The sequence below is a fragment of the Platalea leucorodia genome (genome assembly GCF_965183815.1).
Source record: "Platalea leucorodia genome assembly, chromosome: 4".
Taxonomy (NCBI): domain Eukaryota; kingdom Metazoa; phylum Chordata; class Aves; order Pelecaniformes; family Threskiornithidae; genus Platalea; species Platalea leucorodia.
This window is the reverse complement of record NC_138826.1, coordinates 17,044,042-17,056,829: the sequence shown is the minus strand read 5'-3', so window position 1 is coordinate 17,056,829 and position 12,788 is coordinate 17,044,042. Positions and strand designations below refer to the sequence as shown.

At 61.2% G+C, this 12,788-nt stretch overlaps 3 protein-coding genes across 4 annotated transcripts; 2 read left to right on the top strand and 1 right to left on the bottom strand.

Annotated features, from left to right (window-relative positions):
- Window position 1: 1 nt before the first annotated feature.
- Window positions 2-4,438, top strand: COX15 (cytochrome c oxidase assembly homolog COX15; the record flags this gene model as incomplete). Of its 2 annotated transcripts, XM_082310919.1 has the most annotated exons (8): window positions 2-258; window positions 763-885; window positions 1,118-1,304; window positions 1,595-1,762; window positions 2,293-2,374; window positions 2,703-2,857; window positions 3,754-3,867; window positions 4,172-4,438. In XM_082310919.1, the coding sequence occupies 8 exons, from the start codon at window positions 2-4 to the stop codon at window positions 4,301-4,303; spliced, it is 1,218 nt and encodes a 405-aa protein (XP_082167045.1). In that variant the 3' UTR covers window positions 4,304-4,438. The 2 variants fall into 2 exon arrangements, with proteins under 2 accessions (XP_082167045.1, XP_082167046.1); XM_082310920.1 differs by lacking the exon at window positions 2-258 and having other exon boundaries at window positions 766-885; window positions 1,092-1,304.
- Window positions 4,439-4,583: 145 nt separating this feature from the next.
- Window positions 4,584-6,490, top strand: ATP6V0E2 (ATPase H+ transporting V0 subunit e2). Its single transcript, XM_082310926.1, has 4 exons — window positions 4,584-4,888; window positions 4,970-5,017; window positions 5,268-5,416; window positions 5,695-6,490. The coding sequence occupies exons 1-3, from the start codon at window positions 4,785-4,787 to the stop codon at window positions 5,359-5,361; spliced, it is 246 nt and encodes an 81-aa protein (XP_082167052.1). The 5' UTR covers window positions 4,584-4,784; the 3' UTR covers window positions 5,362-5,416; window positions 5,695-6,490.
- A 792-nt stretch (window positions 6,491-7,282) lies between these two features.
- Window positions 7,283-12,575, bottom strand: ENTPD7 (ectonucleoside triphosphate diphosphohydrolase 7). Its single transcript, XM_082308067.1, has 12 exons — window positions 12,478-12,575; window positions 12,232-12,405; window positions 11,928-12,133; window positions 11,685-11,835; window positions 11,201-11,304; window positions 11,071-11,127; window positions 10,424-10,569; window positions 10,174-10,340; window positions 9,086-9,410; window positions 8,896-8,981; window positions 8,614-8,775; window positions 7,283-8,448 (listed from the first exon to the last, which is right to left on the bottom strand). Exons 1-12 carry the CDS (start codon window positions 12,483-12,485, stop codon window positions 8,220-8,222), a joined length of 1,815 nt encoding a protein of 604 aa, XP_082164193.1. The 5' UTR covers window positions 12,486-12,575; the 3' UTR covers window positions 7,283-8,219.
- Window positions 12,576-12,788: the final 213 nt, after the last annotated feature.

Here is a 12,788-nt window from a genome sequence, read left to right as displayed (position 1 = left end):
GATGCTGCGTGCGGCCCGCGCCGGCGTCCGGCTCCTGCGGCCCGCGCGGGGTGGCGGCGCTGCCGCTGCGGGACGGCGGGGGCCGGCACCGGTACCGGGCCTGGCCCCCGCGCCGCTCCCGCCGCAGCAGCGGTGCCTTCAGCGGCGGCTCCTGCAACAGGCGCCGCCGCCCGCCGCCACCCCGCCCGCCGTGGGGCGATGGCTCCTGGCCTGCAGCGGCGCCGTGGCCGGTGCCGTGGTGCTGGGCGGCGTCACCAGGTGAGCGCGGCACGCCCCGCCCCGCCGGCACCGCTTCGCGCCCCGCGGCCGTGCCCGCTCTGGGGCTGTGGAGGGGCTCAGGGCTGAGGCCGTGTGGAGGCAGCGGCCCCCGCCGCCCTCGGGCCCCCGCCGCTGGTGACCCGTTTAGGCTGTCCCTGCGGCCCGCAGCTGCCTCCCGCGCCTGGGACCCGCCCCGAGTGCGCCTGTGAGAGCCCCTCTGGTGCCGTCCATCCGCGGTTGCAAGGGGACACGGTGGGGTAGGGCTGGGAGTACCAGAGAGACACCATCCCCAGTGCGTAGGTGCCAACTGGGAATAACTTTATGTCACGCATTTTGGGTAATTTTAGGTCTGTTGGTCACTCACAGACTCCCTGATCTCTGTCCTATTTCTAACTGTGAGTTTAAGGGTGGTCTAGCACAGCCAAGAGCTCTCGTTCTGGCCCAGTAGAGCTGCACGCTGTCAGGGAGCGAGTTGTGCCCACTGGTGTCTCTGTCTGCTCCCAGGCTGACAGAATCGGGGCTTTCTATGGTTGACTGGCACCTGGTGAAAGAGATGAAACCCCCAAGAACGCAGCAGGAGTGGGAAGCTGAGTTCCAGAAGTACCAGCAGTTCCCAGAGTTTAAAATGTGAGTGTGCAAAAGTGGAAGGAGGGTGGGCTGGGAGCGTCCCTCCTGCGACTGAGCAACACCAGGAACTCTTGCAAGAAGGGAAACGTACTCTAACATCACTGGGAGGGCACACAAAGCGTGTCTGATGGCGGCTCCTTCCCTGTCAGCTCTTTTCTCTGAGGAAGGTGATCCCTTGTCATGGACTGCCACATCACACTGAGCAGTTCTTTGTTTTACTGTCTTTTAACAGCCTGAATCATGAGATGACGCTGACAGAGTTCAAGTTCATTTGGTACATGGAGTATTCGCACCGTATGTGGGGCCGCGTTGTGGGTTTGGCCTACATTCTGCCCGCCGCCTACTTCTGGCGAAAGGGCTGGCTCAGCCGCCCCATGAAGGGCTGCGTTCTTGCACTCTGCGGGCTGGTCTGCTTCCAGGTGAGCGAGCTCTGTAGCCGCAGGGATTAGCAGCAGCGTGTCCTGTGAATGTCCTCTGATCAAGTGTAGTTGAGACAGTGGGATTTGTGAAAGCTTGACGGGGGGGGGGGGGGGGGGGGGGGGGGGGTCAGTGCTGGTTGCTGGTCAAAGAGGGAGGAAACCAGTTGCTTTGCCCCTAATGTTTATCTGCTCTTCGCAGTCACTGCTGCCCTGTCTGTACTGAGACAGACATGAAGGGTTATTCACTGCTCTCTCTTTAGCTGGCTCTGACCCCTCTCTTTTTTTGCCAGGGACTGCTGGGATGGTACATGGTGAAGAGCGGGCTGGAAGAGAAGCCAGACTCGTACGACATTCCTCGGGTCAGTCAGTACCGTCTTGCAGCACATCTCGGCTCCGCACTGGTTCTGTACTCTGCTAGCCTGTGGACGGGGCTGTCTTTGCTGCTCCCACGACACGAGGTATGGAGAGGTGTGTCAGAAGTCAAAAGCACGGGGTCGTGTCAATTCGGAGAGTTGGGGGTGTGACGTGAAGGGTGAGGAAAGGCTGTGAAGGGTGATGGTGCTTCCATTTTAGTCTCTGTTCCTGACTCTGATCTAATACTGTGTTACAAAATACCGTTTCTGTAAACTTCTTGGTTACGGGATACTTCCTTTGACTCGTGCTGTTCTGCTCAAAAGTGATTAGCCTCAGAGTTTGTGCAAGCTCAGGCAGGGGTGTGTCTGGCCAGGCTAAATGATGTGTGCCCGTAACAGTCCAGTGGCTGTTTCAGTTTCTGCACAGGGTTGGACTTGATTAGTTGTGGTTTTGAGGAACCACTGCAGTGTGACTGTGCTGCATGGTGGTCTCTACGTTCCTCCTGTAAAACACAGGCCAACCCCTTGGCCCGTATATGCATTGAAGGCTTTTCTTACCTGCTGCAAACAGCACTGGAAATGCTTTGCCTTGATCATTTTCTTTTTTTTTTTTTTTTTTTATTTGTATTTTACAGTTACCCGAGACCCGTCAGCTTCTTCGCCTGAGGCAATTTGCTCATGGCACTACAGCTCTCATTTTCCTTACTGCTCTTTCAGGTAAGAGTGTTTCTTACTGCTGTCCCACCTGTGGCTCATTCGTCTCTGCCTTGTTTTTCTTCTGGTCTGGCAGGGACTGTGAGCAACCCCATTGTGTTTTCTGGGAAAATTTTATTGCTGTCAGGGAGCTGAAAGTCAAGAACCTCCCTTACTGGTCATTCCTGAGCAGGTGGAGATGCACCTTCCAGCCTGCCTGTTGCTGTGTGATCTCTGTATATGTTTCTGAAAGAAATTCAGGGTCAAGCTGAGCTCTTGAATCAGGACTGTGCAACCTGGAGTGCCACCTGTGCCTGCTCTGGTCGTCTCATTTTCTGCTCTGGAATTGCAGGTGCCTTTGTGGCAGGGCTGGATGCCGGCCTTGTGTACAATTCCTTCCCCAAAATGGGGGAGCGCTGGATCCCAGATGATCTCCTTGCCTTCTCCCCTGTGCTGAGAAATATCTTTGAGAATCCTACAACTGTACAGTTTGATCACAGGATCTTGGTAAGTGCCGTCTTCCTGCTGTGTCTGTGCTGCTTCTCGGTTGTCTCCTGCAGCCAAGCTGTCCTCTTTGGGCTGTGGTTCTGTCAGCTTGAGTGATATCCAGGGTGTCTGAAGGTCCTAAGAGCGTGTTACCAATTCGCTTCTGCAGAAAGAGGAAGTTTAGCACTTATTTATTTTCACTGTGGTCTCCTTCCTTAAGGATGTCTTCCTCCTGCGCAAGTTACAGACTTTGTTTCTTTGTGTCTCCTTTTCCGTAACATCAGCTGCAGACCAGGGTAATGGTTTCGCTCCTGAAATGTCTGGGAAAGTTGTGTGAAATAAAACTTGGAAATCCTGATATTGAATGCTTCCTTTGGCGTTTCTGAACTTGCTTTACACCAGTAGCACCCTGTGAAAATAGCTAGCTAGAGCAATCCAGATATTAAATCCCACTGCTGGCACTGCTGTGGACTAAGCCATCGCTAAAACGAAAAAGGAAGATTAAGTGACGTAGAAGAGCTGGGGTGACCTGCACAGCCAGGTTATGCGGGTGAGCTACAGCTGAGTGGTGAAAACGAGATCAATTTTCCAGATGACAGCTTCCACCTTTAGTTGTCAAGGTGACAGACAGGGAGAGAACAGAAAGAATCCCTAATGACTTGAAGAAATGAGGAAAAGCTATTGGAAAGTAAAGCATTAATTTGGAGAAAAATGGAGCTCTCTATAACTTTAGTTAAATTTCAGGGCTGTTAACCTGATGGGCATGGGAGCTCTGGGATTTGGTCACGGCCGTTAACACATTTCTACAGTTAAGTATTGCTGGCAGAATTTCTTCTACTGCTTGGAGGGCGCAGCCAAAGGCCACTGCACCCATTTCTTTGAACTTTCCTTGAAGGGTGGTTGTTTCCCTTCTGTAGGGGATCGCCTCAGTCACAGCTGTCACAGCTCTGTACCTCTTCTCGCGGAAGATCCCACTCCCTCGCAGGACCAGGATGGCAGTGACTTCCTTATTGGCTGTGGCTTGCATGCAGGTATGGGTTTGGTTTTTCTTTTTTTTTTTTTCCCCTTTTTTTTTTTTCCTCCCTTTAGTCCTTTGTAGCGCATTGACAAGACAGAAGAGCTGTCCCCAGCTTGGATCTGTGCTGGCCCCAAGAGCCTGGAGCTGAGAGGTGGAGCTGCCTAGACCCAGGGCCTCACCATACTGCATGCACAGCCTGAATTTGAGGGTGGGAAGTCTGGCTGCGGCTGTGGGCCTTTCTGCATCATACTCTGTGCTGGGGACGTGTATCGACGCTGCGTCCACAGCTGCTCTTACCCCTTCTCCCTTCTTGGCAGGTGGGCCTGGGCATCAGCACCCTGCTGCTGTACGTCCCCACGCCTCTGGCCGCCACACACCAGTCGGGCTCCCTGGCGCTGCTCAGCATGGCACTCTGGCTCATGAGCGAGCTCCGGCGGGTCCCCAAGTAACCCGCTGGAGGGAGAGCCCTCCCGGGGGAGCTGGGCCCGGAGGCGCCCGAGACCCCGCGCCCACCTCGGGTGCACGGCAGGGATGTGCGCCCAGCCGGGCTGCGCGCAGGGAGGCGGCGGCGGGTGCGAGTGCGAACTTTGTAACATAAAGGAGTTTGTACGGAGCGGCTGGTGTCTGGCTGGGTGCCTCCTTTCCGGAGCGAGGTGAGGAGGGACGCGGGGGGCCCCGGCGGGAGCGGCTGCAGCGGGCGGGGGGTCCGAGCCGCGCCGCCGCGGCGGGGAGGGGAGGGTGGGCGGGCTCCCTTTGGCGCCCCCTGGCGCCGGCCCGCCGTACGTCCGGCCTCGCGTCTCCGCCAATGGGAGGCGGCGGTGGCGGCAGCGCGCCGCGCTCAGCCCGCGGATTGGCCGCCGCGGGCGGCAGTGGGCAGAGCGGCATCCGGTGCGGCGGCGGCGGCGGTCGGTCTGTCGGCGCGGAGCGGCCATGACGGCGCACAGCTTCGCGCTGCCACTCGTCCTCTTCTCCGCCTTCTGGGGCCTCGTGGGCATCGCCGCCCCCTGGTTCGTGCCCAAGGGGCCGAACCGCGGGTGAGTGAGGGTCTCGGAGGGATACCGGGGGCGGGGGGTCCGGGACCGGGCCTCCCCGTCCTAACGCTGGTGTCTCCGCAGGGTGATCATCACGATGCTGGTCACCACCGCCGTGTGCTGCTACCTCTTGTGAGTACTGCGGACCGGGCCCCGGTACTCCCTCCGCTCCCACCTCCCCCATCCTCCGTGTGCCTTCACCGGGCCCGGTGGCTGCTGCCCATCCTCCTGCCCGTGGATGAACGGGGCAGCCCCCGGGCTGCGGCCCGCCTCCCTCCCGGGCACTTCACCCTCTGCCAGCCCTTTGAGGCAGCCGCGTCCCGGGATCCTGGTCCCTGCCCCCGTGCTGCTGGGGCTGACAGCAGGTTGGGTCCCTTTGCAGCTGGCTCATCGCCATCCTGGCCCAGGCCAACCCCCTCTTCGGGCCACAGCTGAAGAACGAGACCATCTGGTACGTGCGCTTCCTCTGGGAGTGAGCAGCCCCCGGGAGCCGGCGCCTGAACGGAGACCCCCACCACCGCAATCGTCACTGTGAGTGGGCAGAGAGCTGGGGTGGCAGAGATGTCCCTGCTTGCCTGCCTGTGTCCGGCTGGGGAGGGAGCTGCAGCCCGGTCCTTGCTGGGTGGGAGATGCTTTGGTTTCTGTGCATTGTGGCTGCGGTGAGCTGGTCGCAGTGTGGGGCTGCTGGCTCTGCGCTGGGCCTGAGCAAACCGAGCACTTCCCCCTGAGCCTGTGGTTCTCTAGATTTGTGGGGGCTCCCTCGTGGGTGCAGTTTGGTGCTAACTTCTCCTCCTTTCTCCGTCCCCCAGCTCTTTCTACTGTTCCAGCCTCTACCCTCCCATACCAGGCAGCCCCCAGAGGTGCTGGGACAGAGGCTGGACCCGCTGCCCCAGCGCACCCTGAGCACTGCAACCTGGACCAGTGATGGCTGGGCCCCTGAGCATGGCAGGCAGCACCCCTGCCTGGGACGAGGGCCCAGTAAGCCCGGCACTGGGAGCAGCCACGCTGCCAGGGAGAGATCTGCTCAGCTGGCCGAGTGCTGCGGTCACTGACACTGAGCACTGTCCTAAGAGAGACCTGTGTGTAGTGCCAGCAGATCCTGTCCCTGCAGTGCTCACCCCGCTCCCTCCAGTGCACTAGCCCCCCTGAGTAAAACCCCTGCTCGTAGCCCAAGCTGCCCAACTCGTTACCGTATCCCTGGTTATTTCAGGCACCGGCTGCCCCTCTGCATGAGAAGGCAGGAGCCCATAGCATCCTCTGTTTTATGGTCAGTCCCCTGCAGTGAGCGTGGTCCTTGCTAAGACAGGTTCTGGCTGTGGGTGTGAGAAGGGAGGGCTGACCCTGGAGGAGCATGCGAACCCCCTTGGTGTGATGAGGGAGATGCTGGGGTGCAAAGCAGGCGGTTCTGCTGCTTGGCAGCCTGCTTGGAGGGGGTTAAAGGGGTGCTGTGTCTCCTCCCGCCTCAGCAGTGAGGGTGCTGCAGTAGTGTCTAGGTACCACCACCCCCCCAACCTGTGTCCAGGTTCTGAGAAGAACTGAGTAGGGTGTTGTGGTTTAGGTTTCCCCTTATTTATCATATAATTTATCTGTATTTATTTATTTGTCTGTGTTTGTTAAATTTGTGTTGTGGAAATAAATCCTTTTTCTAGTAAGTGATGCTGGAGGGAGAGTCACTTGCTGCTTTGAGGCTGAGGAGCAGTCTGGGCTTTATTCAGACTTCTTCCCTTCCCCCTAACCCTGCTCTTGCACCATGAGAACAAGGCTGGGATCCTCAGCTGTTGAGCAGGAGGTTGGCAGCATACTGGTGCATGGAAAGTTTTATTCTTGCTGCCACCTGTGCACTTGCCCCTATGGGACCAAGGTCACAGGTAGGCAACAGCATGTGCATGAGGGAGAACTGGGTACCTGCCCAGCCTCTCTGGCGGTAGGCAGCTGTGCTGGAGCTGTCCCCATGGCTGTGCAGCAGCTGGGGAAGCTTAGTGGCCTCTTTCCCAGGCTGTGGTCGGGAATAAGGCAAAAAGCAGGGAGCAACATCTTCAAGGGGCTCTGAGTGGGCAGGCTCAACTTCCTTGTCTTGGGAGGAGAGAGGAGGGCAGCAAAGGATGCTGTCTCCAAGGATCACAACAGTCCAGTTTGGATCAGAGCTTCCTTTGTTGCTGCCAGCTCAGGAGTTGAGCGCAGCTGTCCTGCTGCTGGAATCACAGAGAACATCTGCTGGCAAGAAAGCAACTCCGTTGTCCCACCGTGGCAGCACGAAGCAATGCTGTGCAGATGTGCGCCAGCCCCCAGTCATGCCACCAGCCCGGAGCTGTCACTGCTGGGGAGGTGCTCGCAAGAAAACAAGACCAGTGCTGAATGGCTCAAGGGGTTCATTTATTGCTACAGGAATGGGAACAGTTGAGTTCAAGTAAAACGTGATGAACTTCATTGGGTCCTTGGGGGGCTCCAGCCCCGGGGGAGGAAGGCTCATGCCTGTGTGCGCAGCCGCAGCTCAGACCTGCCCTGGGGCAGTGAGCTGGGCTGGAGTGAGGTGGTTCCCCCATGGGCAGGCCCAGCCTGCGCTCACGGGGCAGAGAACCACTGGTCCTGGTGCTAGTGCCCGATTAACGTGTGGGACACCACGGGGCAGATGTGCCCAGGAGGGAATGTATGAAAGGAAACACGGCCCACTTTGGTGGTGCCGTAGGAATCGATCCCTGAGCCCTCGGTGCTGAGCCTGGGGCGTTGGCTAGGACCGTGGGAGGATTGTCCTGGGAGGGGAAGACACGGCAAAGAGCAGGACGCCTCTTAAGGAATGCTCCGAGAGGGGCTGGGCTGGGCGGCTGAGCTCACGGCTCACTTGGTTCCTGTGGTGACTTTGGCGGCACCTGCTGTTCTCCAGCCCGTGGGCTTGTAAGGGACTGCAGAAGGGCCACCCCAGGTGATGAGCTGCAGCACCTCACCAGGTTGCTCTGCAAACTGGTGACTGAGTCATGGGGTGGCCTGGTGCTTCAGGCCACAGCCCTGGGCTGGCCGTCTCAGTGAGTATACTGCTTATCTGAGGGACCTGCCAGGGCTGCAGCCTTGAGCCTGCTGGCAGCAGAGGACTTTGCTCTACCCCACGTAGCGAGGCGAAGGCCAGAGACCAAGGAATGCAAAGATTAGGACTGGGGCGAGGCAGAGAAGAAAGGTCTGGTGTCCGTAGCTGCCTCAGCCCACAGGCTCTGGTTCTGATGTGGAGATGATGGAGTGCAGAGTGGAGATGGTCTTTAAGAAAGATTCCAAGCCCTCGGAGCCCAGGCTGTCAGCCAGTCCTGGTTCTGCTGGTGCAACTGGACGGTGGGTATCACTGGTGTCACGGCCCGTTTCCCTGGCCTGGTGGCACCACCACCTTGTCCAGCCAGAGCAGGGTGAGCTGGGCCGAGCGCAGCTGCCGGCGGTGGATGCGGCGCAGCCGCAGGAGGTAGAGGACTATGGCCAGCGCTACAACCAGGATGCAGGCAAAGAAGAGATAGTGGTTGTAGACGAAAGAGAGGCGCAGCCAGGAGGTGTGTGCTTGCCGGATGCTCTCCTGCCGGAGATCCCTGCGGAGAAGAGTCAGGATGGGCCGTGAGATGCCATGGGGTACTGCCAGGGTCCTGCGCCGCCGCTCCCCTTGCTGGGGTGGCAGAGCCCTTGCCCAGTGCTGTAACTCCTGCTCCTCCCCAGCCACCCTTCCCTGAGCAATGCCATCAGCGAGCCAAGGGTACCTGAGTGGCAGAAACCGCGTCTTGTAGAGGATGGCTCCCAGCGTCCACTGCACCTCCCGGTCGTACACCAGCTGGGCCGTGCGCAGGCTGGGGTAGTCCAGGGGGAAGTGGAAGCCTTGGTGAAGGACTTGGTACATCCAGGCTGATTTGAAGCACTGATACCTGTAGGCACAGCACATGGGAGCATCAGCCCGACACCACCCCTGGCACAACACTCCCTCACCCCAGCAAAAGCCCCCTCAGGAGCTCCAGCCATGGCACCCCCCCAGCAAAGCCGCTTACTTCAGACGGTGCTGGTCAGCGTGCGACGAGTAGAGGCCACCGCGGAAGCGCTGGGTCAGCACCTCCCATCGCTGGCTGCAGTACTCCTGGGCGACAGAGAAGTCAGGGCTCAGAGCAGAGAAATGGCCCCTACTCCCTCCCGGCCCTGGGAACAGCGGTTCCCCGGCCCCTGGGCTGGGGCAGCACCCACCTGGGCGGCGGAGGTGAAGATGGGGGCACTGTAGCGGCCTCCCAGGCGCAGCACGTCCTCGGTGCAGTAGAAGAACTCAGAGAAACCATAAAACTCGCTGTTGTCGAAGTCGATGGGTGCTTTGTAGGCCCCCGCCAGGGAGGCCTGGCTGCTGTTGGGCCCAGCCAGGAGGGGCTGCAGCTGCTCTGCGCAGGCTGGCCAGTCCCCTCGCCCCCGCACATACAGCGTTTGGCCGCCCCTGGCCACCGTGTCCTCCAGCCCCACAGGCAGGCAGGGGTCCAGGAACGGCGTCTCGGGGCTCAGCCCTGTCTGCTGGCCATGCAGGCTGGAAAACAGGCCAGGAAGGAAAGGTAATTGCACAGGGGGTCCTGTACCACCCCCAAAAGCCTAGTCTAACGCTGCCCTGCATCCAGATACACCCCCTTGCCAGACCAGGCTATGTCCCCTTGTACCCTGCGGTGCTGGCACCCGCCTTGCCACCTCATGCTGAAGCCAGACTTGCCAGATCTGTCACGGTGACCTGCGGCCACGTGCCCCCAGCACCTGCGGGGTGCAACAAGGCACAGCCACCCCACCCAGCTCGCGGGGATCCACACCCCTGCACAGCCCCCAGGGATCTGGAGGCAGGGTTTGCTCCCGGCACAGGAGTACCTGGGCACCAAGCCTCTCCGCCTCTGGCGACAGCTTCACGTAGCGCTCTGGGAAGGGAAGGAGAGACAGGAGACAGAGAGCTCGAGGTGGGGATGCGATGGAAAGATGTGCTGAGTGAATCGGTGCTGGAGAAGGAGGGAGAGTTGGAGCAAGAAAAGCCGAAAGCCACCAGAGGGGCCACCCCGCAGCCTGCTGTGAGGGGAGGAGGAGGAAGGCAGGGAGCTGTGGCAGTGATCACGCCTGCTGGGCTCAGAGAAGGGCAGCACCCATGCACCCCGTGCCAGCCCGAGCATCATTGCTGCCAGCATGGCTGCAGGAGCTGTTATTGCCGCAGGCGGCTCTTGGGGCAAATCCAATGGGGAGAGGGTGGCGTGAAGGAACCAGCACCCCATTTCGCAATGACCCAGCAGGGGCACGGCTAGGCAAGACAACAATACCGGTTGTGCACAAAGGTCTGGTTCAGCACAAGCTCCTCGTAGCGTTGCCGGGCAAAATTGCCCCCGAAGCCCAGGAAGGTGTTGACATAGACGCGGTACATGTGGCCAGTGTGCTGCACGTCGCAGCCCAGGTTGAATTCTGCCAGTAAGCTCTTAGCAGCCTCCTCCTGGGGACGCAGAGAGGTCCGTGATCAGCAGCGACCCAGGGAAGGCAGGGGCTGCTCTCGGGGCCGGCCAGCCAGATACGCACCTGCTGCGGGGAGAAGGCTCCAGAGTCGGGCACTTCGTAGGCGATCTGCAGGGAAGCGCCCCCCATGTCTAGGATCCCAACTGTTCGTTTCCGAACCAGGGGCTCTCCCTGGTCCCCCAGCGCTACGGTGATCATCGCATCCTCCTCTGAAACCCACAGCGGCATGTCGGCAGGGGGCAGGGCCTGGGGCACCATCTCTTCCCTTCCACAGTTACCCCCCAGAGCAGCCTCATGGGGCTCCTCTGCCCCTGAAAGTAGCCCCCAGGGATCAGCTGCAGGGCAGCAGGTCCTGGCGCTTGGGGCTGGCTGCCCGCCAGCTTTGTAGTTTTCCCCCAAAGCATCCACGGCTGGAATCCACTACAGGAACACTACTACAAACCCTCTCTCCCTAGTTCTTCTCCCAAAACGCTGCAGGTGTCCCCCTCCCACAAGCAGGGACTCATACCTGCAACCGGGGCAGGTGCCCCTCCAGGCCTCAGGTCCAGGAGAGTTTTGCACACACGGTCAAGCATTGCCTGGCCAGAGGGGCAGATGCTGCCCGCTCCAGAGCCTGCTCTTAGCTCCAGCGTGAGCTCCAGCAGGGCTTCACTCAGACCCTCCCAGCTGCTCTACAAGCAGCCAGACTCCCTGTCCTCGTGATCACTCACCGTCCTCGTGATCAAACCGTCCCAGGACAAAGTTGATGCCAATCCAAGCATAGACACCTGCGCGAGACAGAATGGGTCATTACGGCAATATGCTAAAGGGAAGCAAGCGGTGCTCCGCGGCAGCTCCTACCTTCCTGTTTCCCTGAAATCACTTCTGCATGTGATTTGGAGAAGAGGAAATCAAACTCCAGGGGCACGTTTCTCACCAAGTCCTCCAGGATTGCAGCTTGCTGCCTGCAGGGACGCGGAGAGGGACAAATGCTGAGAGACCTTCACCTGCGATGCTGCTTTGCAGCAGCACAAGAGGCAGCAGGAATCCTGCTGCAGTGCACCCCACGTCCAGCCCCGCGAGCCCTGCTGCTGCACCCAGTGTGCTTTGGAGATGAGAAACTAGATATATGCGCTTTAGACTTTGAAGCATCTCTGCTCACCTCCCTCCCAGCGCACTCAAACCCTCCTCCTGCAGCCCTCGCTGCTCGCTCCTTTCTCAAATCCCCCCCAGGATTCCCAGTTCTCCCACGAGGCTCCAGACGAGGCAGTTCTCTTCCCAGTTCTTGCTGCTGAGGGATCCCAGCAGGTCCCCGGCTCCCCCCGATGAGGGCCGACGCACTCACCCCTCGGGCAGCAGCCGCATGCCCGCCGTACAGAGGATGTAAAGCGGAGTTTCCTTGTGCTTCTGAGCCGGGACGTGGGCTGCGGCGAACCGAAGCAGAGGGCGCAGGTAGGGCGTCGCCTGCTCCGGGGCTGCCGCCGTCACGGAGATGCCTGCCCGGGGAAGGGGAGGCCGTGAACCAGCCGCGGGCAGCAGCCGTGCCCATCCCGTGTGCCCGGAGCCGGGAGGGGCGGGTGGCACCGACCTGGTTTAATTTTCTTGACGACGGGGCGGCTGCTCCGGTCCCTCATCTGCTTGATGTCCAGCAGGTCGTGGGGGTTCCCGTTGTGCGGGGGCCAGAAGTAGACGAAGACCCGGGACCCGCTGCTCCCGCAGTCAACGACCACCCCGTAATTGAGGGCCGAGTCCTCGGTGTCGGTGGCCGTCAGCTCCGCCACCCGCGCCAGGTACCTGGGGCCCGGGGAGGCGGGCGGGGAGACAGGACGGCGCCTCAGCACGGGCGGGCAGCGGTGAGCCCCCGCGCCCCGGCAGCCCCCGGCCCCGCTCACCTCTCGTCGCGCCGGGCGGCGCGGGGCGGCGCGGCCCAGCGGCGGGGGGCGGCGGCCGCCAGCAGCAGCAGCAGCCCCACGGCGAGGGCCAGCCCCAGCGCCGCCGGGCGCTGCCGCGGCCCCGGGCAGGGGCAGGGTCCCGCCGATCGCCACGACGGGCAGGGAACGCCGATCCTGCGGGCAGAGGCCACAGCTCAGCACCGGGCCCGGGGCCGGCCCCGGCCCCCCCAGCCCGGCCCCGCTCACCTGGCCATGTGCGCCCGCCGCCGCCCGCCCGCGCATCGCCCCGCTGCCGGCTCCCGGCGCCGGCACCGGCGGCCACGTCACCAGGCGCCCCCGGCGCGGCCAATAGGGGCCCCCGCAGCCGAGCCCCGCCGGGCGCCGCCCCGCCCCCTCGCGGCCGCGGGGCCCAATCGGCCCCGCCGCCCCCCTCGGCGGAGCCACGCCCACGCGGCCCGGCGACCAATCGGGGCGGGGCGGGGCCCCCCGGCGGCCGAGGGCCGCGCCCGGCTGCGCCCTTGCTCCTGCGTCCGACCTTCGCCGGGCGACGTCACCCG